This window comes from Schistocerca gregaria, chromosome 3 (assembly GCF_023897955.1).
Source record: "Schistocerca gregaria isolate iqSchGreg1 chromosome 3, iqSchGreg1.2, whole genome shotgun sequence".
NCBI classification, from domain to species: Eukaryota; Metazoa; Arthropoda; class Insecta; order Orthoptera; family Acrididae; genus Schistocerca; species Schistocerca gregaria.
The window spans coordinates 456300520-456325770 of record NC_064922.1 but is presented as its reverse complement, the minus strand read 5'-3'; the positions used below and the strand labels follow the sequence as shown (position 1 = coordinate 456325770).

The 25251-nt window shown below is 44.3% G+C and overlaps 2 protein-coding genes across 2 annotated transcripts in view; both read right to left on the bottom strand.

Moving 5' to 3' along the window:
* The window catches only part of LOC126354340 (uncharacterized), a 698724-nt gene extending 693327 nt beyond the window's left edge, over positions 1 to 5397 (bottom strand). The window contains exon 1 of the mRNA XM_050003910.1: positions 4510 to 5397. Within this exon, the coding sequence (XP_049859867.1) occupies positions 4510 to 4639 (130 nt within the window). The 5' untranslated portion in view covers positions 4640 to 5397. The remainder of the gene's footprint in view (positions 1 to 4509) is intronic.
* LOC126355416 (serine/arginine repetitive matrix protein 1-like) lies at positions 4880 to 24817 on the bottom strand. Its single transcript, XM_050005720.1, has 3 exons — positions 24772 to 24817; positions 5498 to 5606; positions 4880 to 5456 (listed from the first exon to the last, which is right to left on the bottom strand). Exons 1-3 carry the CDS (start codon positions 24815 to 24817, stop codon positions 4880 to 4882), a joined length of 732 nt encoding a protein of 243 aa, XP_049861677.1.
* Between the last annotated feature and the right edge of the window lie 434 nt (positions 24818 to 25251).

Here is a 25251-nt window from a genome sequence, read left to right as displayed (position 1 = left end):
CTGATAACAGTAACCCTATCACTGAACTGTTCACAGTAACACACTGTCTGTCCTGCCTTCCTATTCATAACGAATCAAGATGTGCCACAAATTTCTCTTCCTTCCAATTCTGTTCAATACCTCCTCATTAGTTATGTGATCTACCCATCTAATCTTCAGCATTCTTCTGTAGCGCCACATTTCGAAAGCTTCTATTCTCTTCTTGTCCAAACTATTTATTGTCCATGTTTCACTTCCATAAATGGCTACACTCCATACAAATACTTTCAGAGACGACTTCCTGACACTTAAATCTATAATCGATGTTAACAAATTTCTCTTCTTCAGAAATGCTTTCCTTGCCATTGCCAGTCTATGTTTTATATCCGGCGTTACTGATGATGCTGTAATTCTATTAGAGAGGCGAATTATTGGGAAGAAAAAATGAACAGAATGGATAGTGGCTAAAAAGATATTACAAGATGATCTCAACGAAAATAAAACATGGTCAACGGACTACAGTAGAATTAAATCAGCCAGTGCTGATGAAATAACACTAGGAAATGAGGCAGTGAATGTAGTCTATGAGATTATCTCTCTGGGGAGCGGCCTTAGACTGTTTGCCGATGATGCTGTAGTCTACAGGAAAGTAGTATCACACGAAAGTTGTGAACTAATCAATGTAACAAGGCGAAAATCCCCATTAATGTATGAGTATAAAATAAATGATCAGTCTTTGCAAGCGGTAACATCAGTCAAGTATCTGGGTGTGGCTATTCGAAATGATCTCAAATGGAATGATCAGATTACACAAGTAACGGGTAAGGCGAACTCTAGGTTGCGGTTTATTGGTAGAATCCTGAAGCGATGCAGTCCTTCAACAAAGGAAATAGCTTACAATACGTTAGTTCGTCCAGTCTTAGAGTGTTGTTCGTCTGTAGGGGACCCTTACCAGTAGAGTCTGATTCAAGAAATTGAGAAGGTCCAAAGAAGAGCAGCAAGATTCGTGACTGGTACATTTAGCCATCGCAAGAGCGTTACAAATCTCATAGAAAGTTTGAAGTGGGACACACTTACAGATAGACGACGCGCTAAACAGAAGGGGCTGCTCACTAAATTCCGAAATCCAATCTTCACCGAGGATGTAGAGCATATATTATTACCACCAACTTTCAAATCGCGTAATGATCATCATTCAAAGATAAAGGAAATAAGAGCTCGTACGGAGGCGTTCAGACTGTCGTTTTTCCCTCGGGCGATCCGCGAGTGGAACAGAGGGGAAAGGGGGGGGGGGGAATATGACTTTTGCGCGAATTGTGCCCTCCGCCACACACCGCTTGGTGGCTAGCGGAGTATATATGTGGATGTAGAAATAACTGATGGTGGTTGAAGTCTAGAGGCAATAAGAGGGCGTTTCGGAAAGTAAGGTCTGATCTGTCGCGAAATGACAACCATTCTGAAAATGAAAACTGTTTTGTTTGGAATGGTTTGGTACACCTTCCAGCTACTTATCTACATAATCGCTGCTCCGGCTTAGGCAATTGTCGTTGGATTGTACCAAGATTCCAATACTCTCGTATAGAAAGCAGCCTCCTGTGCCTTCCGCCACTTCTCTACGCTAGTCTGCAGCTCAATGACTATGCCAAAATGTTGACTACATTGCTAGCGGTTCATGTGAGCAGAGATGAACATGTGAGGCAGCCAAGTCTAGGCTTTATGGTAGGCGATGAAACACTTCCCATCGCAAAAGCTGCAGGAGCTTCCTAGTTCCCCCAAGCAGTGTGTGGCTGAGAATTGTCACGAAGAAGGAAACGCGTGACACAGCTGCTATGTAGGGTTGTATGAAATCAGGCGAAACCTTGCAGTGGGCCTCCACACTTTGAGGGAGACATTATTCTTACAGGCATCTTTACATGCTCAAAACTGAAAAGAGCGACGTGACGTGGTCAACTGGAATATTAGAGACACTGTCCAACACACACCTGTGCAAAGCTTCATCGGATTTTCACTCTTGTTTCCATTTCAGGACCTATCGGAACTTACCTTCTGCGTTGACCATCGATTGTGTTCCAAATAGGCATGCAGTCCAACAAGAATGACCCAATGACCCCAGGAAATGGAAGCATAGGCTTAGCAAGACCATTACAGCTCCATCAGATGACTGGACCTTCTTTGGTCTGGGCGATGATGGACGTCTCCATTCCAGAATAGTGACAGCACGTTTCATCTATAGCTTCAGTGCTCTATAAGAGTGCTGTGCAATCCTTCTGGTATCGCATGAGATGCAGACCAAACTCGTGCTGTGGGAAGAAAGAGGAGTCGCATTTCTGTAGGACAGAAGCTCCCCATCCAGTTACCCAGACTAAGACAAAAGCTGAAAAGGTTTATTAGTGAAGAGGGCACAGCCGATTTTCTTCCCTACTCTGAAATTGCGCATCGTCGAACGTGCGTTAAACCGTATCTTTCTTGCTTCGACTAAGATATCTCTGACAGATTCTCATTCACGATTCTTCCTGCTCGTTGCAAATTTCGTGACAAATTTCACAGTACCCCTGTTCTGGACCCATCACCATGTGTGTAGGTTCCCAAAATAATGTTCACAACAACTGTCAGTGCACATATAGTTGTGAGGCGATTCCCCACCAACGTTACGATACGAACAATTGTTGCAGCACTGAGTACTAGCTCCTTTCCATGGCGAGCGAAATCCGCGTGCACACCAATTGAACACTGTGCTACTGTTGGAGCATGTTTCCACATAAAAGTCTTGCATTCGACAGTAAATTTCATTTACTGTCCCGACTTCTTAGCACGTACATTGAATATTTCCAGGCTGTGGTTATATAGCGGTGTCGGCCACACGCCTCAGTTGTTACAAGTGGTTGTTGCACGTGGCACTGTTGTCTCTGATACTGAAATTCTCTGCGCAGTTGCGTCGTTATCGTCAGCTCCGCAATCTCGTCGCCGAATGGTGAATCTTCCCGGCGGCACTTATATTACATTACTAAGCACTTTAGAGGTTAGTATGACACTGTATTGTCGATGGTCACTGTGACGAGAGTGTAACAGTGTAATGTCTCAGTAAGCTTACTACCATTTCTATTGCAAATCTCCTCAAGACTGTAATAGAACTATAAATTCTGTACTGAAAAACGTCTGTAAAAGGTAGAGAAACAATAATTATGGTACAGGAACTGCGAAAATTTACAATTTGAGTATTATTTTACAAGCGAGTCACAGAGTAAATACGTTAAAAAACAACATATATTCTGGTATTGCAATGGAGTTAAACAGGTAATGAAACACTCGCAACTCTATGTATTTGATTTGCTTTCTTCCTATCGAATAATGAAACATCATCCCTATCCCATTGTCAACTTTCTCTCAGCTGTCCTCATTTCCTTCTCTTCCCTTTTTTATTGCTTTGGTCTCCTTTGCCTTTTATTTCAGCGTCTCTACAGCACAGTTTTCCTATTATTTTCTGTTCTACGGTAGACCAATTAACCACTGCTACAGTTTTCTGTTAGTGTGCCAATAGGTTTCATACAACATCAGCGTTCCACTGCAGGAAATGTATTATCACAATGTAAACAGAGCGTGGAGATGAATATATTTTGATTTGCACTGCGATGGTAATTCAGAATGAACTTTCACTATGTCGCAGAGCGTGCGCTGATTTGAAACTTTTTTGGTAGATTAAAACTGTGTGCACCAGTCTGGCACTCGATCCTGGACCCTCTTGCTACTGTAAGCAAGTACTTTAACGCCTGAGCTATCCACCCGCGAATCACGACTTTCCCTCACGGCTCTATTTCCACAAGCGGCTCTATTCTAATTTCCAAATTTCACAGAAATTCTGCCGAATACTTTGTGGGACCAGCACGCCTGGACGAAACTATGGCGTAGAGGATTTTTTTCCAGAATAGAATTTGACTCAGCAACGGAGTATGCGCTGATTTGAAACTTTCCTGACAAAGGTTCCGGGTTCGAGTCCCGATCTGGCAGAAAGTTTTAATCTGACAGGAATGTTTTCCATCGCAGTGTTATGTGTATAGATAATCTCTAGTGATGTGTGTTATGTGTAGGAGAGAGCCTCACAAAGCAAAATAAACGCTTTCATAAATAAGACAAAAGAAAGATTTTGTGACTTGGCAAACACTTCATCATGTACCCATGCAATACGAAATGCATTATACACTGCGCAAGTAGCAGGGCATCATTTGGACTATAGTAATTTGAGATTTTCACTGCGGGGATACTGAGGATGGGCATATTCATCGAAACACTCGTTATATTTGTTACATAATCGATTCACATGATGATCACAGTGATGTAAGCGCTTAAATTGATAGAAACCGTTGAATTTGACTGTACTTTCCTTTCACTCTGGAGGAGTCAGTCCCGTTCACTGTCGTTCTGGCGCTGTAGTTGCGAGACGCCTTGCCACTCAGATCGGAGGTGGGAGGAGGGAGCAGTGAGTGCGCAGACTCTCGCGCAGTTAGGCGGGTGCGCAGCGGGTGCGATACTCACCATCTGTGCTGAAGTATCCCCACAGCGGCAGTCCGACGGCCGTAGCACCGACGGCGAAGCACACGAATCCCAGCGTCGCTACAGCTGCCGAGTAGAAGGTCTTCTTACTGCTGGCCGCGTTGTCCGCCATGGCATCTTGCCCTCGTCAGCGACGGTGGAACGAAGCCTTTGGGCGCGGGAGCTGCGGCGTCCGACACGAAGAACGACGGAAACACTGCTGTCAGCACCGTCAACCACGCATATCAAAGGTTTAACATCACACTAGAGGTGGTGGATAAGGATGAGGGGGAGGGGGGCGTAGAGATAAGGAATGGCGGTAGGTGGCACAAGAAATCGCTTTTATTTTGTACACACTCACGGTAGCATCGTGTCACACAAAAATCACAAACACTCTACAGAACTGTAACGCAGTGGTTTCCGCATCGCGACCTGCCTGCGGCGACGGTGAGTATAGGGAGGGCGTGGCGGCTGACGCCAGATTACGACCAGGAGAGTACTCGACTGACGGACCGAAGCGGTAGTGGCTGGCGCGAGAGGCGGGAGCATGCGACCGAGCACCGCCGAGCCACGGGGGCGGGTTCCGCCGGCGGCGGCTGCACTGCGGTTGCACGTGAGGCAGGCGGGGCGACGTCACGAAGGCCTTCCGTGTCCCGAGGGGGCGCGCCACTGGTGGCGGACGAACACGCGACGGCGGCGACGCTCGGCGCCGTTTCCGGGTGCGGCGGCGTCTGGCGGAGTGGCACGGGGCACGGTGCGCGGTGCGCGGCCTGGCACACACTGAGCGCGGCCGGCGAGCCGGTTTTTGAAACCACCTTGCATGACGTGTTTCGGAGCCGCAGGAGTCGTGGCGGCCGCCGCGTCCCGCCGAGCTGAGCGTGGAGGGGGCAGCTGGCAGCGCGCTCACTTGGCTGGAGGGGATCGCGGAAGGTGGGGGAGGTGGGGCCGCTCTATTGCGGTGGGGGAGAGGCGATCTAACAGTGCGACTTACGTATGCAAGGCACCGCGCCGCGCCTCGTCGTACAGTCCGCACCGCGGCCAGGTAGGCGCCGGGCGCGCGCCGCCGTCCGCCAGCAACTCCCAGACGCTGCCACAGGGATCTGTTCCGAGTTCAGAGTTTCTGGATTTCAACAATGCGCACCCCGGCAGTACTACTCTGTCGAGTATAGTTTATAGCTCACATATTAACTGGATGAGATGCAAGCGACGACCAAGCAGGGGCAATTCTGGAGGCGTTGTTTTTTACACTACTGGCCATTAAAATTGCTACACCACGAGGATGTCGTGCTACAGAAGCGAAATTTAACCGACAGGAGGGAGATGCTGCGATTTGCAAATGATTAGCTTTTCAGAGCATTCAACAAAAGGTTGGCGCCGGTGGCGATACCTACAAGGTGCTGACATGAGCAAAGTTTCCAACTGATTACTCATTCACAAACAGCAGTTGACCGGCGTTGCTTGGCGAAACATTGTGATGCTTAGTGTAAGGACGAGAAATGCGTACCATCACGTTTCCAACTTTGATAAAGGTCGGATTCTAGACTTTCGCGACTGCGGTTTATCGTATCGCGACATTGCCCATCGCGTTGGTCGAGAGCCAATCACTTTTAGCAGAATGTGGAATCGATGGGTTCAGGAGGGTAATACGGTTCGCCATGCTGGATCCCAATGGCCTCGTATCACTAGCAGTCGAGATGACAGGCATCTTATCCGCACGGCTGTAACGGATCGTGCAGCAACGTCTCGATCCCTGAATCAACAGCAGGATAATGCACGACCGCATGTTGCAGGTCCTGTACGGGCCTTTCTGGATACAGAAAATGTTCGACTGCTGCCCTGGCCAGCACGTCAAGTAAAGTTAGATCGGCGACGAAATGAAAACCGCAATGAAAATTAAAGTCGGCTGGTGTGTCCGAGCGGTTCTAGGCGCTTCAGTCGCGGGTTCGAATCCTGCCTCGGGCATGGATGTGTGTGATGTCCTTAAATTAGTTAGTAGTTCTAAGTTCTAGGGGACTGATGACCGCAGAAGTTATGTCCCATAGTGCTCAGAGCCATTTGAACCATTTTGAAAATTAAAACTGTTTTATTGCCAGCAGTTGCTACACCTTCCATGTACTTCTCTACATAGGCGCCACTCCGACATAGGCATTTGTCATAGCGTTGTACCACCTTTGTAAAACCCTCGTCAGAGAAAGCAGTCGCCTGTGCTTTCCGCCACTTCTCTACTTTGTCTGCAGATCGCCTTCTGTGCCAAAATGTTGTCTACATCAGAGGGAGCCAAGTCCCGGCTGTATGTTGGGTAATCAAACACTCCCCATCGAAAATGTTGCATGAGCTTCCTCTTTGCGCCTTCAGTGTATGGGTCGTGAATTGTCATGAAGAAGGAAATGCATGACAAGTACGTTGTGTGGGATTACATGAAATCAGGCGAAACGTTACAGCCGGCACCCACACGTGGCGGAGATGCTTTTGTAGTAGGCATCTTTACATGCTTATTGTGTTCTCTGAATTGAGGACAACAACATGACAGGAGTCCTAGAGACACTGCCCAACACATCTGCTCGAATTTTCACCCGATTTTCACTAGGAACTTATTTTACGAACAGCCCTTATAAAATGTACACTGGCTAAAGCAAGCAAAGCAATCCGGAGAAAAGAGTAGTTTGTAAGTATTTAGTTCGGATTTAAGTGTCAGTAAGTCTGTGGAATGTGGACGACGAGCTATTCTGACAATAAGAGAACAAAAGCTTCTTCAATGTGGCGCTATAGCTGAATGGTGAATGTTAGATGGTGTAAATCGAACACTTAATGAAAGGTTCTGAATAGAATTATAACCTAGCCTCACTGAAAGAAGGAATCGGTTGATAGAACATATACTGAAGCATCAAGGAATTCTTGTTAACAAGTTCTCCTTAGGGATCTACAGATCCTAAATACGACCCTAGCAAAATCGCTGATCCAGCCTGTATACCAGTCAGGTCCCTTTCAGAAAATGTTGATACAATAGTTCCTCACTTAGCCATCATATACAGCCGCTCGCTTGTTGAAAGGTGTGTAATCAAAGACTGGCACGTTACACATGTCACATCAATACCAAAGAAAAAAACACAGCAGTAATCCTCTGAATTACAGATCCACATCGCTAACGTCGATTTGCAGTAAGGTTTTGGAACATGTGCTGTGTTCGAACATTATGAGTTACCTCGAAGAAAACGATTTATTGAGCAACAGCTTTCACACATTCAGAAGATATCGTTCTTGTGAAAACAACTAAAACTTTATTCTCACGAAGAAATGAGTGCTATCGACAGGGAATGTCAATTAAATCCATATTTTTAGATTTTCAGAAGATGTTTGACACCGTTCATCACAAGCAACTCGTAATCGAACTGTGTGCCAATCGACTATCGTCTCAGTTGTCCCTCTGGATTCGTGATTTCCTCACAGTTCGTAGTAACTGACGGGAAGTCATCGACTAAAACAGAAGCAATATTCCGAAGCGCATAAACGATTTAGGAGACAATCTGAGAAGACTTTTTAAAGTGATCGTATGATCAAAACAAATTGCAAAATGATTTAGACAAGGTATATTACTTGATGTAGTCTCTCTCCGATGTTAGTCAATCTGTATATTGAGCAAGCAGTGAAGGAAACAAAAGAAAAATTCGGAGTAGGTATTAAAATCCATGGAGAAGAAATAAAAACTTTGAGGTTCGCCGATGACATTGTAATTCTGTCAGAGACAGCAAAGGACTTGGAAGAGCAGCTGAGTGGAATGGACTGTGTCTTGAAAAGAGGATATAAGATGAACATCAACAAAAGCAAAACAAGGATAATGGAATGTAGTCGAATAGAGTCGGGTGATGCTGAGGGAATTAGATTAGGAAATGAGACACTTAAAGTAGTAAATGAGTTTTGCTATTTGGGGAGCAAAATAACTGATAATGGTCGAAGTAGAGAGGATATAAAATGTAGACTGGCAATGGCAAGGAAAGCGTTTCTGAAGAAGAGAAATTTGTTAACATCGAGTATAGATTTAAGTGCCAGGAAGACGTTTCTGAAAGTATTTGTATGGAGTTAGCCATATATGGAAGTGAAACATGGACAATAAATAGTTTGGACAAGAAGAGAATAGAAGCTTTCGAAATGTTGCGCTACAGAAGGATGTTGAAGAATAGGTGGGTAGATCACGTAACTAATGAGGAAGTGTTGAATAGGATTGGAGAGAAAAGAAGTTTGTGGCACAACTTGACTAGAAGAATGGATCGGCTGATAGGACATGTGCTGAGGCATCAAGGGATCACAAATTTAGCATTGGAGGGCAGCGTGGAGGGTATAAATCGTAGAGGGAGACCAAGAGATGAATACACTAAGCAGATTCAGAAGGATGTAGGTTGCAGTAGGTACTGGGGGATGAAGGAGCTTTCACAGGATAGATTTTCGTCGAGAGCTGCATCAAACCAGTCTCAGGACTGACGAACCACAACAACAACATCTATTTCTTGTGAAATGTGTCAATTTTCTCTAAATAATGAAAAGCATGACGTCATTCACATGAGCACTAAAAAGAATGCATTAAATTTCAGCTACTCGATGAATCGCACAGATTTAAAGGCTGTAAATTCAACTAAACACTTCGGGATTAAAATTACGAATAACTTAAACTGAAACGATCACATATATAATGTTGAGTTGAGTTGACTGCGGTTTATTGGCATAACACTTATAGACTGCAGGAGGGCTACTAAGGAGACTGCTTGCGTTTTACACCTGTCCGCCCTCTTCAAGAATGTTGCTGCGTCGTGTGAGATACGCATCAGATAAGATATACAGAGGACATCGACGAAGTTCAAAGAAGGGCAGCTCATTTTGTACTATCGCGATATAGGCGACAGATTGCCGAGTATAGGATTTGGGAATTAGTGTGGTAGTCATTACAAGAAAGGCCTTTTTAGTTGCGGCTGGCTCTTCTCATGAAATTTCAGTCACCAACTTTCTCCCCATAGTGTGAAAATATTTCTTTGGTGCCCACTAGCAAAAGAAGGAATGATCATCATAATAAAATAAGAGAAATTCACAGCTCTACGGAAAGATTTTTCTGTTCGTGTTTCACGCCCGCTGTTCGAGAGTGCAACGTTAGAGGAATAGCTTGAAGGTTGTTGGCTGAACCCTCTGCCAGGGATTTAATTACGAATTGCAGAGAAATCACGTAGATGTAGATATAGCGACTAAGCCCTGGTGATTTTGTGCGGTTACTCGCAGACATTCCGTTTTAATTCCCACACGTGTTGCAGAATTTACACAGCGAGGGAATGATCGAGATGGTGCCACAGACATTCAGTTGCTTTACCATACAAGTAATTTGGGGGACAGAAATACACTTTGAAATATTATTTTTCTTAAAGGTTTGAACCTTAGAGGCGATTTTATATGGAGACCACCATCCACCAAAGAGCCTTTTATAAATGAAACTGCCTACTGCTATTAGTTAACTATTTCGACTCAAATATCTAAAGTTATGTCCAGCAAAAAGTGGAAAAATAGGAAGCAGACACAACAAATTAGTTCGGCTCCTTGGGAGAAACGAAAATCCTTTACAAACGAAAATCACACATTGAACATAATAAAAAGATGCAGTTGTATCCTTAAGGATCGAAGAGAGAATACTGAACGTAAAAGTCGGAAAACAACCCCTCAAAAAGTTCTATGAAACAGTGGCAATTCCATACATTACACTACTCGACAGGAATGGAGAACACGGTCTGCGGACATGAAAGTTTTCAATAGGCTACCAAGCAGAATAAACAGTACAGCAGACAGTCAAGAAATGGTGTAAAAGTGTTAACAAACAGACTGAAGACCGTAGAAATAAGTAGAGATACTGTCATAAGGTTAAACCGATTTTTCTGGCAAACAATGAAACTACTGCGGAACAATGTCAAGAAGCTCGGTTCTGGATCCTTTCTAGCATTGCGATGAGTGAATATGCGGCCTTTCCCCGCAATACAACTGCGTATTCTAACACTGGTTAGAACAACGTTAGCTACGGTGTGATGAGTGCTGCGGCAGTAGTGACGACTCTGGGTTCATCAGCGGTTAGGGAACTTGGAGGCATCCTATGGCTCTGCTTCTGACGAATACGAGGCGCCCAAAAGAAGCTTTGGTCTAGGGTAACACCTAGGTACTTCGCCGTGTTGCACCAAGGAATAGGTGGTCGCAGGATTCTGGTGGCTCCATTTTTCGGGTGAAGCTCACTGCCTCACTCTTCGATGCGCTGAATTTCAGCCACTATTTCGTTCACCACGAACCCAGAGTTTCGCACCCATTCGTGTTGCGGGAATACAGCGCTGCGTCATCGGCGTGCGCCACCCTCGATATATCGACAGTAAGTGCAGCAGGGGGCTGAGTAACGACCCCAGTGGCACCCCAGCAAGTATCTGTCGGTTTTGGCGGGTACCTGGTACCATTATAGTATTGCTTTCCTAGAGAGACATGCAAACCAAAATATGCGAACTTCAATGCCAATTAACACCTCATCAGGAACAAGCAACGGTTGTGCCTGAAGAGCAGGAATCATGGAAGGTCTGGCCAAGATGATGGTTTAATTGATCACCGTTTACCATGACATTTTATTAACACAACTATTGTAAACTGATGTAACTATACTGAACATTCAAGTTTAGTACGATTCATGTTTTAACAATGGCAAGTATTAAAGAGAAAAAACAATCAGGAAGTAGTTTAAACTGAAACAGTATAACGAATCTATACAAGGACCAAGAACTAGATAACCATTTCCTGTTGACCGGAGCCACCTTTACCTACAGAATAAAACAGTAGATCGAAGTGACAACACAAAATCAGGCACCTGCCGAACATCAGCGAAATTACAGTAGCTCCGCCAGTTCATACTCAAGCAAAACCTTAAGACTACAATAATAAAGCAATACAAGTGAATAACAAAACTCCGACGGAGGTTCGAGTCCTCCCTCGGGCATGGGTGTGTGTGTTTGTCCTTAGGATAATTTAGGTTAAGTAGTGTGTAAGCTTAGGGACTGATGACCTAAGCAGTTAAGTCCGATAAGATTTCATACACATTTGAACATTTTGAATAAAATAACTTAATAATGCTGCTCTTACCAGCGCGTCAACAAGCGTTCATTCAATGGCCAAACCACGTAGACGATAGCCACACCGTCCGGTACAACCATTGGACTTCACCCACGCAACAGACCTGTCCAACTAGGGCCTCCACACAAATGCTGAGCTAGAACAGCCACAAACCAAATTATAATTGAACTCCATAACAGTAACGCATCACGTTAGCTTCTATTTGACTGATAATGATTCACTGCACAGATAAACGAATAACCAAGTGACACACCATTACCGCCATTTACATAAGGAGTATCCTACAAGAATTTGCTAGGAATAAAGCAGCCTGCAAATATATGCATATGTATGTTACACATATCAAAAAAAGGTTTTGTATGACCTCGGTTCCGAGGGTTCAGGAACCTGCACCGAAAACTGGAATAGAGATCAACATGAACGTCGCTTCCGCTCTTTTTATTGCTTATGAAAACCACACAATGCATTTTGTACCACCATACAGCGAGACCTTTAGAGGTGGTAGTCGAGAATTCTGTACACACAGATGCCTCAATACCTCCTCTTGCATTGATGCATGCCTGTATTTGTCGTGGCATACTATCCACAAGTTCATCAAGGCACTGTTGGTCCAGGTTATCCCAGTCTTCAACAGTGATTCAGCGTAGATCCCTCACAGTGGTTGTTGGGTCACGTTGTCCTTAAAGAGCCCTTTTCAGTCAGTTCCAGGCAAGTTCGATAGGGTCCATGTCTGGAAAACATGCTGCCCATTCTAGTCGAGCGATGTCGTTATCCTGAATGAAGTCATTCACAAGATGTGCACGATGGAGGCGCTAATTGTTGTCCATGAAGACGAATGCTTCACCGATATGCTGCCGATGTGGTTGCACTATCGGTCGGAGAACGGCAGTCACGTATCGTACAGCCGTTACCGCGCCTTCCATGACCATCAGTGGCGTACGTCGGCCTCACATAATGCCACCCGAAAACAGCAGGGATCATTCACCTAGCTGCACTCGTTGGACAGTGTGTCTAAGGCGTTCAGCCTGACCGGTTGTCTCCAAACACGTCTCTGACGATTGTCTGGTTGAACGCACATCCAACACTAGTCGGCGAAGAGAACGTGATTCCAGTCCTGAGCGGTCCATTCGGCATGCTGTTGCGCACATCTGTACGCGCTGCATGGTGTTGTGGTTACAAAGATGGACCTCTCCATGGACGTCGGGAGTGAAGTTGCGCATCATACAAGCTATTGCGCACAGTTTAAGTCGTAACACGACGCCCTTTGGGTGCACGAAGAGTATTATTCAACATGGTTGCGTTGCTGTCAGGGTTGCTGCGAACCATAATCCGTAGGTAGCGGTCATCCACTATAGTAGTTGCCCTACGGCGGTCTGAGAGAGGCGAATCATCGACAGTTCCTATCTGTCTGTATCTCCTCCATGTCCGAACAATATCGCTTTGGTTCACTCCGGGACACTTGGAAACATCCCTTGTTGAGAGCCCTTCCTGGCACAAAGTAACAATCCGGACGCGATCGGACCGTGGTAATGAACCACTAGGCATGGTTGAACTACAGACAACATGAGCCGTGTACCTCCATCCTGGTGGGATCATTGGAGCTCATCGGCTGTTGGACCCCGTCCGTCTAATAGGACTACTCATGTATGGTTGTTTACATCTTTGGGCGAGTTTAGTGACATTTATGAACAGTGTGTCTGTGATACAATATCCACAGTCAACGTCTATCTTCAGGAGTTCCGGGGAACTGGGGTGATGCAAAACTTTTTTTGATGTGTGTATATAGATCTCCACAAGCAAGGAGAAATATATTTTGAAATGCTGTGCATATAAATAAATGATAACTTGCTTACACTTATTTTAACACTATCAGCGAGAACAACAATAAGAGTGTACAAGGCAATGGAGACAGTTTAAAGCTCCTTGTAATAATTGAGGAAAAGCAACCGTACAGCTCAATGATTAAATCAAATTTCTGATCACAGTTTAACTAATATTAGGCTATTCTATGACATGAAATATTTACTTTGAGTAAGACAGAGTACAGACCACGGAAATTGGAGCTGAAAATTTTTAAAAGTGACGTAGCATTAACATTGAGAGGTTGGACCAGTACCAGAATGCAAAGGCGACAAGCCTGGCGCAAAACAGATAACTGTCAGCTTAGTTGCTAATTTATTTCAAATAGTCAGAGCTCCCAAAGAAGGCTGCGAGTAGCAAATATACTAGCTTGCTGTTGTGGCCGGAAACGCTCTGTCAATATCCCGAGTTACAACTTTCCTTTCACGGCTGATAACAGCAGAAGTCAACTTCGGGTTGAGTTAGCAATCCTCCAGCAAAAAGCCACCAACCAACGCCATAAGGCAGAATCCGGTCACGAAAGTAGCAAGCTTCCACATGCAACACTCAACGGCTGTCAAAACTGGTACACTCTTTACACGTCCGCTGCCACAAACACGCTCAATATCCAGCCGCTACCGCTCACTCCTTTCCACCCTAATTTCTGAAGCAGACCCCGTGAAGATGGGAAAACACAAAATATGTCAAAATAACAATCGGCTGTGGCATGCGAGCCACACCGGCTCAGTACTATCGTTTGCCCTGACTCCGCTAGGCAGGATCTGAGGAGGACCGCTTGCGACGTCGATATCCCGAGCAGAAAGAGATTGTAAACGATACCGTTGTGCCAGAAGCAATCGAAAGCTCCGTACATATCGAGGAATAATGCGCCAAGGTACCGTCTAGTTTCCAGTGCTCTCATCGCCGGCTCTACCAGTCTCAGAAGCTGGTGAGAGGTTCAATGGCCGCTACGAATACCGAACTGCTCGTCTGAGTGACGTGTTCCATCAGCATTATCGCGTATAGCCATTCGAAAAGTTTCGAGAGTGACGGGAGCAAGATCATGGGCTGGTAGCTGACGACCTGGAATGGCTCTTTGCTGTCTTCCGGATGGCCACAACTTCCACGTTTAAGGGTAGCTGCCTGTGCAGAGTGTCTCGTTGAACCGGTAGGCCAAATGCCGGTGTGCTCCTAGCGGGAGGTTCTTCAGCAGTTGGTTGTTTATTCCGTCGCTGCCTCCTGCTTTCCAGATGGTCAGGGAATGAAGTTGTACCGCGACCTCTTCCTCTGTAATCGGCTCGTGCACGTCCTCTTCATTCCTGGTTGCTGGGACACCGACCTGTCAGCTATGTGTCCTCATCCACGATGTTGGGCACTGGGTGAAGTTTGCGGTGAATGAGTCTGCCAGCACACTGGCTTTTACATCTAGCTCGCTGAAGAATCCTTTGCCGACTTGTAGCGGAGGTACACGCTATAGTTTCTGCAGGAGATTACTCTCTATTTTCCAGGCGCTGCCGGCGTCTGGGTTGTGCGTGCACACTAAGTCTGCGCATTCTCTGTTCCTATGTTCTTCGACTGTTGCCCTTATCTCCCCACGCATGCAACTAATGTGGTGTTTGGTGTCGCTTTGGCAAGTGAATTTCCACTCACGGAACAATCGGTTCTTGATAGCTGCCAAGATAGGTGATGGTAACTGACTTGAGACGAGTCGTAGTCGCTGCGGTCGTCTCGGGATGGCTGCATTTGCGTCTGGTAGTATTTTTAGGTTGAGGAAGGCTAGGGCTGTGTCGGCACTAAGCACTTCAGGGTTTGCACCACCTTCGAATGACTCCAGTATTTCAGCGTGGAAAGGCTCGCAGTCCAAGTTTCTGTAGCTCGGGCGCTGGTCTGCAAGGAAAGGGCGATCACATCCTTGACAGGGACATAGATGATAGGACGTTCCACTTTTCTGATGCCCTTTAGGAGTGCGAAGAAGATTACGTCCGGTCGATCTCGGATGTGGAAGAGTGTGGGGTCAAACGGCCTCAAACAGACTGCGGCGTAACAATGAACGACGGTGGAGAGTCGGCACCTATTGGTGTTGGTAAGGCCCTGTTTGTGAACGGATCATAGACACACGTCGCCAGCTAGAATCAATACGACCCAAACCCTTTCTCCTGCCCCTAGAATTGGTGTCCTCGCTCGCACCCATTACCTGGGAATGGGTTAAATTTTGATCCTGGGCGCAGGCAGAAGGGGCATGATGAAATACGCCTATGAAACAGTCTCCAAAATTCAAAGGTCTAACATCAAAACAGTCAATACAAGGGACTAGATGGACCGTCATGAATCTCACAGGTAAATCTATCGATGACGCTTCGTTGTCTGCCGTTGAGAAAGTTTAATCTTTGCCGAACGCCAGCAGCACTACCTGTCACAGAAATTATCAGCGGAATGGAACAAGTTGCGTCCACTATACTACCCGATACGGCGGAGGAGATACAGCGGGAAATTTGCCTTAGTCTGGCCAGGTCCGCACCGCCGAGACATAACATCTACAGACAGGAAATGGCAGCACTGCGTCCTCTACTTGACGATCGAGACATGTCGTCATCCCAATGAATAAGGGGCTCATAACCGTCTTACTAACAGTCGCAGAATATAAAGAAAATAGTATGCAAACTCCTAGACGACGCGGCTTACATGTTGATGACAGATACCACCCGTATGCAGTGCAAGACGACTGAACTTCTCCGAATTAGTTTTACAGAAGAGACAGTGAAGGAACTTCGACCACGTGCTGCCACACCACCTACGCTCTATAGGCTTCCAGAGGGCACACCTCTGAAACCAATGATGAGTATACGAAGAGCGCAAACGTAGCATCTAGCTGACACTTGACGTTAGTTTTGAGCACGTTGGTTGGCAATTATGAGCAACACATTAAGAAAAATGGCTGTAGCGACCGTCAAATTCGACGAGCCTTCAAGCAAAATCCACATCACAGCCGACACCTGATGAAGACAGACGGAAAAAGTTAGTCTACATTCCATATGCGGATAACGTATCTACAAAAAATCAGTAGAATGTTAGGACAACAAAATATAAAATATGCGTACGATGCAAGTGCGGCAAAGCTTATGTCGGACAAACGATTCGCACAACTGAAGAAAGATGCACGGAATACAAACCGAACATCGACCTCCAGCAACTCCCAAAATCAGCAATTGCTGAAATATGATGAAACAAAATCCATCCACTATTGAGACTGTGTATAGAAGGAGGCTATTGAAAACGGCTACAAGAGAACCTTATCAACAAGTACAATTGATTTCAAATTAGTCAGGCTTGGGTCTCGCCACTGAAAATTCTCCAAACGCAGGGGAAACGGAACACCGAGCCCCGAGAAGGCGAAGCGCAGTCTGTGGACCACCACTCGATTCACGAACGTGAGCTACCGCTGCCACCACGACCAGCAAATCGCGCCGTCCATACACCGGGCCAGTGGAGTGGGGAGACGAACAGCATAAATAAGGCGAATCACCTAAAACTTACGCCCAAATATATCGGATTGGGAAGTGCTATTGATGTGCGCTTTTCACAGGATGGGTTGTTAATCAGGGGCTCGTATTGTCAGCCAATAAACGGATTGTAATAATACTTAGAATAATTTTTTTTTGTACATACATCCTTTTCTAAATGCCTATTGACACTGATAAACTGAAAGTAGGGGAAATTAGCATGTCGGTGGTGTTTGTTGCAGGACTCTACTGAGCGTCGTCTACGAAATATCGTATTTCGAAAGTTTCCACGCCAACACTTATTAGTTTCATTTATGCAGTGTAGTTGCTAGGCACAATGTTATGTCTGCTTACAGTGTGCTTGAATGTTCCTTGAGTGCACTGCAACTTGCTACTCAGTTAATGTGTTACAGTCTAAGCAATAGACGATGGGATTTACCAACGCAGAAAAAGTCGATCTGGTCATGGTGTATGGAGCGTGAAGGAAGACTGCAGTTCGTTCTTGCACGGTGTACGCGGCAAGATATTCCAATAGACGTCAACCATCGCGGTAATTATTTATCAACTTCTTCACCTGGTTACGTGGAAGTAGTAGTGTAACACCCAGATAACGTATCAGAAAGAAAAAAGTGACGGCAGAAGAGGAGAAGTTAATTTGATCCGCATGTTAGCTTCCGCGCACTCGCACGAGGAAGTGGCATGAATCAGCCAAGGGTCCTACGCATTCTCCAGCGGCTTAGGTTCCATACCTACTACTTCTCTCTCCTTCACGAGCTGCATGGAAACGATTTCGAGAATCGTGTTAACTCCTGTATGTGGGCATTAAGACAGGATACTCCAAATGTATCATGTACCATCTTTAATGATGAAGCCACAGTTACGAGTCATGCTTAGGTAAACCGTCTAAACATGCAATATTGGTAGGCTTTGTCATGTGGAACGTCACTGTCCATGGAGCAGAAACGTGTGATTTTGGATGGTGAACCATCAGACATAGACTTGTTTTTCATAGACGGCACGCTGAACGCACACAAGTACTACAACTTCCTAACAGATCATGTTTCACCGATGCTAGAGGACGTCCTCTGCAGACCTCGAGGAACATGACGCCTGTACAGCCCATAGTGCTACAACTTGTCTTCATGTCGTTCCATACCAGACAGGAAGCGTTTATTGTCACTGCCGGTGAACATTTTGAACACAACCTGCGATGATCAATCATCTCCTTACTGGTCAGAAACCACATAACTAATGTATCCACTTGTGTCATTGTTTAGTGTGTCCTACCACAGGTATTGTACAAATATCGAGGTGGGAACTTTTCAAAATACTATATCTGGTAAGCGACGTGCACTGGAATCCAGCACAAACACCAATGACATTCTAATTTATCTTACTTCTAGTTTGTTGATGTAAATAGGCATTGTTCCATTTAGAAAGTGTATGTTTGCATATCTAGATATTATTATAATCTCTTTACTGGCTAAAACTACGAGTCCCTGCCTACCAATCCATTCTGTGAAAACCGCACGTCAATAGCTCTTTCCATTTCCCCAGTATTCGAGATCCAAGTTAAAGGTGATTCACCCTATATACAGTATCTCGCCAACTGGCCCAGCACGCCAGTCAGCAGGAGTAATCTCGTGATGACGACGCGTTGCACCGTGGAAAATTCGTTCTTTCTTCTTCTTCTCTTTTCATCAGTCTTCCGACTGGTTTGATGTGGCCGTCCACAAATTCCTCTCCCGTGCCAGCCCCTTCATCTCAGAGAAGCACTTGCAGCCTACGTCCTCACTTACTTGCTTCACGTATTCCAATCTCAGCCTTCCTCTACAGTTTTTCACCTCTGCGGCTCCCCCTAGTACCGTGGAAGTCATTCCCTCATGTCATAACAGATGCGGTACAATCCTGTACCTTATCCTTATCAGTGTTTTCCATATACTCCTTTCCTTTCCGATTCAGCTCAAAACCTCCCCATTCCTTAATTTATCACTCCACCTAATTTGGAACGTTCGTCTGTAGCACCGTCTCTCAAATGCTTCGATTCTCTTTGGTTCCGCTTTTCCCACAGCCCATGTTTCACTTCCATACAATGCTGTCCTCCAAACGTACATTCTCAGAAATTTCCTTTTCAAGGGAAGACCTGTGTTAGATACTAGCAGACTCCTCCTGGCCAAGACGCCCTTTTTACCTGTGCTAATCTGCTTTTCATGTACTCCTTGCTCAGTCCGTCATTTTGCTGCCTTGGTAATAGAATTCCTTAATTTCATCTACTTCGCGACCATAAATCCTGATGTTAAGTTTGTCGCTGTTCTAATTTCTGCTATTTCTCATTGCCCTCGTCTATCTTCAATTTCAATCCATACTCTGTGCTCATTAGACCATTCAATTCAGCAACTCATGACATTCTTTTTCACTTTTACTCAGAATAACAATGTCATCAGCAAATCGTATCATTGATATCCTTTGACCTTGAATTTACTTCCACTCCTGAACCTCTCTTTTATTTCCATCTTTGCACCTTCGGTATAAAGATTGAGCAGGAGAGGCGAAAAACTACATCCTTTCCCTTATGCCCTTTTCAATCCGAGCACTTCGTTCTTAGTCGTCCAGTCTTATTATATCCTCTTGGCTCTTGTACTCATTGTAATTTACTCGTCTCTCCCTATGGCTTACCTTATTTTTCTCAGAATTTCGAACATCTTGCCCCATTTTACACTGTCGGATGCTTTTTCCAGGTCGACAAATAGTACGAACGATCTTGATTTTCCTTTAGTCTTGCTTCCACTATCTCCCATAAGGTCAGAATTCCCTCTCTGGTGCCTTTACCTTTCCTGAAGCCAAAGTGGTCGTCATGTAACACATCCTCAATTTTCTTTTCCATTCTTCTATACATTATTCTTGCATTAGCTGTTTAGCCACTTGCCAGCTTTTGATGTTTTCGTAATTGTGTGCATGATATTTTTTCCGAAAGCTAGATGGTATGTCACCAGACTCCTACATTCTAAACACCAACATGTATAATCGTTTTATTGCCACTTCCCCCCAATGATTTTACAAACTGTGATGAAATATTATCTATCCCTTCTGCCTTATCTGATCTTAAGTCTTGCAAGGATCTATTAAATTCTGATTCTAATACTGGCTCCTCTATCTCTTCTAAATCGACTCGTGTTTCTTCTTCTATCACGTCTGACAAATCTTCCTTCTCAAAAAGGTCGTCAGTGTTCTCTTTCCACCTACCCACTCTCTTCTCTACACTTAACAGTGCAATTCCCAATGCACATTCAGTGTTACCACACTATCTTTTAATTTCACTGAAAGCTGTTTTGACTTTCCTATATGCTGAGTCTACCCTTCCGACAATCATTTCTTTTCCGATTTCTTCGCATTTTTCAAGCAGTCTTTCGTCTTAGCTTCCCTCCACTTCCTATCTATTTCATTCCTCAGCGAATGTATTTCTGTATTCCTGAATTTCTCTGAATACTTTTGTACTTCTTTCTTTCATCGATCAACTGAGATATATCTGTGGATTCTTTGCAATTACCATCTTTTTACCTACATTTTTCTTTTCAACTTGTGTGATTTCCCTTGTTCGAAATTTCCATTCCTCTTCAATTGTACTATCTACTGGGTTATTCCTTACTGCTGTGTCTATAGCCTTAGAGAACTTCAAGTGTGTTCCTCATTCCATAGCACTTCTGAGTTGCACTTTTTTGCATACTGATGCTTCCTGACTAATCTTTTAGACTTCAGCCTACTCTTCATCACCATTATATTGTCATCTGAGTGTTTATGTGCTCCTGGGTACGCCTTACAAACCACTATCTGTTTCGGAATCTCTGTGTGACCATGATGCAATCTAGCTGGAATCTTCCCGTATCACCCAGCCTCTTCCAAGTATACCTCCTCCTCTTATGATTCTTGAACAGAGTCTTCGATATTACTAACTGAAAGTTATTAGATAACTCAATTAATCTTTCTCCTCTCTTATTCGTTGTCCCAAGCCCATATTCTCCTGTAACCTTTTCTTCTATTCCTTCCCCTACAACTGCATTTGGGTCCCCAAGACTATAAAAATTTTGTCCCCTTTACGTACTGTATTACCCTTTCAATATCCTCATATACTTTCTCTGTGTCTTCATATTCAGCTTGTGGCGTAGGCTAGTATACCTGAACTATCGTTGACGGTGTTGGTTTGCTGACAATTCTGATAAGAACAGCTCTATAATTGATTTGTTCACAGTAACACACTCTCTGCCCTATATTCCTATTCATAAAGAATCCTACTCCCATTATACCATTTTCTGGTGCTGTTGATGTTACCCTATACTTATCTCACCCGAAATCCTTGTATTCTTTCCATTTCACTTCACTGACCCTTACTAGATCTAGAATAAGCCTTTGAATTTCCCTTTTCAGATTTTATAGCTGTCCTACCACGTTCAAGCTACTGAGCTCACAGTACACACCCCAACTCGAACTATGTTGTCCTTGTGTTGGTTACTGAGTCTTTTTCTCATGGTAACCTCCCCGTAGGCAGTACCCTCCAGGAGACCCGAATGGGGGAGTATTCCGGTATCTTTTGCTAATGATGAGATCATTATGACCCTTTTGTAATATCGGAGCAAATTTCGCTTGGTTACACTTTATGTGTCTTTAACGCAGCGGTTTCTATTGCCTTCTGCATCCTCATGCAAATGATTCTTACTGATCCCTCCGCCTCTAGGGGCAGTTTCTCACCCCCAGGACAAAAGTGTGCCCTGAACCTCTGTCCGATCGTCTGCCTTCTTTGACCAAGCCGTTGGCAGAATGAGGGTGGGCCGTTAAAACTGATTATTTATCAAAATGTAAGCGGTGGCGAGTTTCGAGCCCATGAAAGAGGACGTTATGACCACTAATTAGAGACGCTACCCTTTTTTTATCTTACTTTGTTCTTTATTGGTCGTTGCATTTGTTTCGGGCGGACGTCCCATGACGCTTGCCCACTCAGTTTTCTTAATTTATTTTTTATTATTACAGAGGCCAGCTATCCCTCTGACTGAATACGCCCAGCTACCGTGACGGCCAACCTCTAGACCACAGCGCTCAATCAATCAAGCTGCATGCCCGAGAGACTTTCCTTTCCTGCGAATGCGAAAACATTTCGTTGGGGCTCGAAACGAGCATCATAATAGTATAAAAGAAATCAGAGTTCACAAGGAAAGACTTTTTCATGCGTGGTTTCCGAGGGTGGACCTGTAAAGAAATACCATGTAGGTGGTTCGCTGAACCCTCTGCCAGACATATGCGAGTAGTTGTGAACAGCTGAGCAGTCATCTGGAAGTAGAAAGTTGAAACATCTCTCCACTGCTACAAAGAAATAGATGTCTGCCATCTGTCTGCGCTTAGCTAACATAAACAGACAACAATAACATATTTTACATCATTTTTTCGTAATTCTGAGTACTTTGAAACATTTATGTAAAATACTTCAATATTAGTTCATTACATAATTTAAATACTATATTCAGGATTTATGAGGTGATAATGTGGTACAACTCAGTTACGTACTAGCCATATGCAGAGTTTTTAAGGTCGTGGTGGCTTAAAATTAATGAAAGTAAGTTATAAGTCATTGCCACAACTTATGATACATAATAAAAACACAGTTAACAATAAAGTAAACATGCTATCAGTGTAGTTGTATATTCATCTATGGGACAACAAACATTGTTCAGAAGAAATGATTTCCCTAATGATTCAAAATGTGCTTTGGAACCTGTTCGATATTTTGTGTGATTAAGTGAATATTTTTATGCGTGTTGAAGTTCAACGTGTTACTACATAAAAGTGATGTTACAACTAGTATCTATGAGCGGCGAATGATGATCGCCATCTGCACAGAAAGGGTATAAATAGATTTCCTTTCCAGACATTGGGGATTGGTTCCTTCTTACACCAAAACAAAAAAGTCATGTAAACATTGACTCTAAAATTTACACATTAAAAGCCATGAGCATTTGTTAATCTTCGATTCTGGCGGACCCAGCTCTTTTACTGACAGTTCTTTTCTTTCCATACACTGGGAGGAGGGAGTACGGACAAAACAAGAACAAAAAATCCAATAAATATGAGCTCTGAAGTGCATACCTTAAGACCTAAGCGCACTTGTTTAATAGAAGAGATGTGTTTCGTAGTATCGAAGATGAGAATCTTCTCTTAGCACTTAACTAATGCATTTTAGAGCCCATGTCTGCTAGAATTTTTTCTTATTTTGGTGTAAGGAACATGGACTCAAAGTCTAACGGGAATTTACTGATACCCTTTAGATATTTCTTTAAGTGGGTAATAAACTTGAAAACGCGTATTATGCGAGAATTCGTCCATATACGCATGGAATCCGCTGCACAAGACGGGTCGGCGCTGATAGTTGATTACTGCCACACGACATTTCCTGAATGGATAATTGTTCCATGGGGGTCCGCCGCTTCTCGGATACACGCTGTGCTCCAGAGGATGCTGAATCTTCTGACAATAAAAGGTTGATTTCACGAGGACAGCAGAAGATTCGACCTGTCTCTATCTCAAGAAGTGAAAAGACTGCTCAATTAAAGTAGTAAATTGTTCCATAAAAACACGGGAGAACTGCCGGATATCAGTAACGTCCTGCCACGATACTTCGGCGCAGAGTCTTCTGGCCATCTTCAGGTGAGTGCCACTGTAGTAGTACTGGCGAGTACGCGCTGAGCTCACACACATCACAAAGTAGTAAATGTTTATAGACGGAAATGTATTAAAAGAAGTGTTGATACATAAAGTTTCGTTTTTTGTACATTCTAGAAATAGTTTGCACGTACGTTTTCAGCCTCAATATTTCAGTCCACGAAGACGAAGTCAACAACAAGAATAATCACGGTACATAAGCACACCAAAGCAAAAGGAGACCTTAGCTGATCCTATCATGGTTCCTGTACCCTTTCAGCTCTCATTCTTAATCTAACTACAAATTAACTGATGAAAAACACGGGTAACATTTCATTTGTGATTAACATGAGAGGACGTGAAATTTGCAAGCTAGAAAAGAGGCGGGGAAGAAGGAGAAGAAAGAAATAAGAATGCAGAATATCGTAACTATGTCGCAGTGCGAAAAAAAAGAACGAAAAGTGATTTTGAGCTACGAAGTCTCTCTCACAGCGCCAGATAAGTGCATAAAGCAATAAAATTTTGTGGCAAAGACTCAACAACGTTTAACGAAGACTAAATTACGCCGTAATTGGGAAGAAATTAAGTAATTCCGTGCGGTATACTGAGAATAAACAAACAAGTGCTTCTTGGTAGCGTGATCAATATTTTGCACTGAGACTGCAACTAAATTGGTTTACTGCCCCTCCTCCCCGTCCAGAACCTGAGTATGAGTCTTTATATTAAAGAAGCCAGTGATACACCAACTAGTCGGAAGATCGACAGACGCTATGCCGCTATGCGGCCACACGCCAATGTATTGGACTTCGGGTGCAGCTGTACAAGTAATTCTAGCGTGGGCAGCAGCCAGGAAACCACCGATCTACATACAGTATCACAGTTAACCTCGCCCACCGAATCAGCTTCTCGCCGACAACTCAACGCGGCAAGGTCTGCCTTTAAGCTTCGGTGAGCTGTGTTAGAGACACATTGTTTGTTTTACGCTGGCGGTAATGATGAGTGTTGCTGATCGAAAGTAGCTTGGCAGATCTCAGTTTATAGCTCGCATTAAGTTGCATGGTGACCACAGCTGAAAAATTCAGTACAATTCAGAGTTGGTGACGCTGCATACCGGTCTTGACACGTAAGCCGGAGGAAATGTTGAGGGCTATCGACATGTGGGAATAAAGATGCCTACGAACATCACTTTGATATTCGCACGGGACGAAGACGCAAGGACATTCTGAGCTACTGTAGTGGGTGGCTGTGTATGATGCATCGTATTTGTTCAATAAACCGTGTGTCAGTACCACTGCTTCTGTCTTGTTATTGGTACATTTCTGCCGTCTCGTAGTGACTCTGCGAATGTGGTGACCACAGGTACATCCCGACACACTGTACATGAGTTTTCATTATGACCGGCCTACTAAGCCATGAACAATACAGCTGTCTTTAGTTGTTTTCCTATAGACCTCAGATCCACGTTACGCCGCATCTGAATAAACTTCGTACTAAGTGTACGGATAGTGTAATTATTATGCTTAAAACCCCTCAGTCAAGTGCACCACAATATTAAATGATACATCAACCGCTAAATCAACAACCACCAGTC

Bases quoted from the DNA above. Each gene is read 5' to 3' on its own strand.
- LOC126355416 (XM_050005720.1), bottom strand. From the start codon at position 24,817: ATGTCGATAGCCCTCAACATTTCCTCCGGCTTACGTGTCAAGACCG. The intron at 5,607-24,771 runs GTATGCAGCGTC...AACTCGGAACAG, and splicing joins CGGCTTACGTGTCAAGACCG to ATCCCTGTGGCAGCGTCTGG. The intron at 5,457-5,497 runs GTAAGTCGCACT...CCACCGCAATAG, and splicing joins CGGCGCGGTGCCTTGCATAC to AGCGGCCCCACCTCCCCCAC.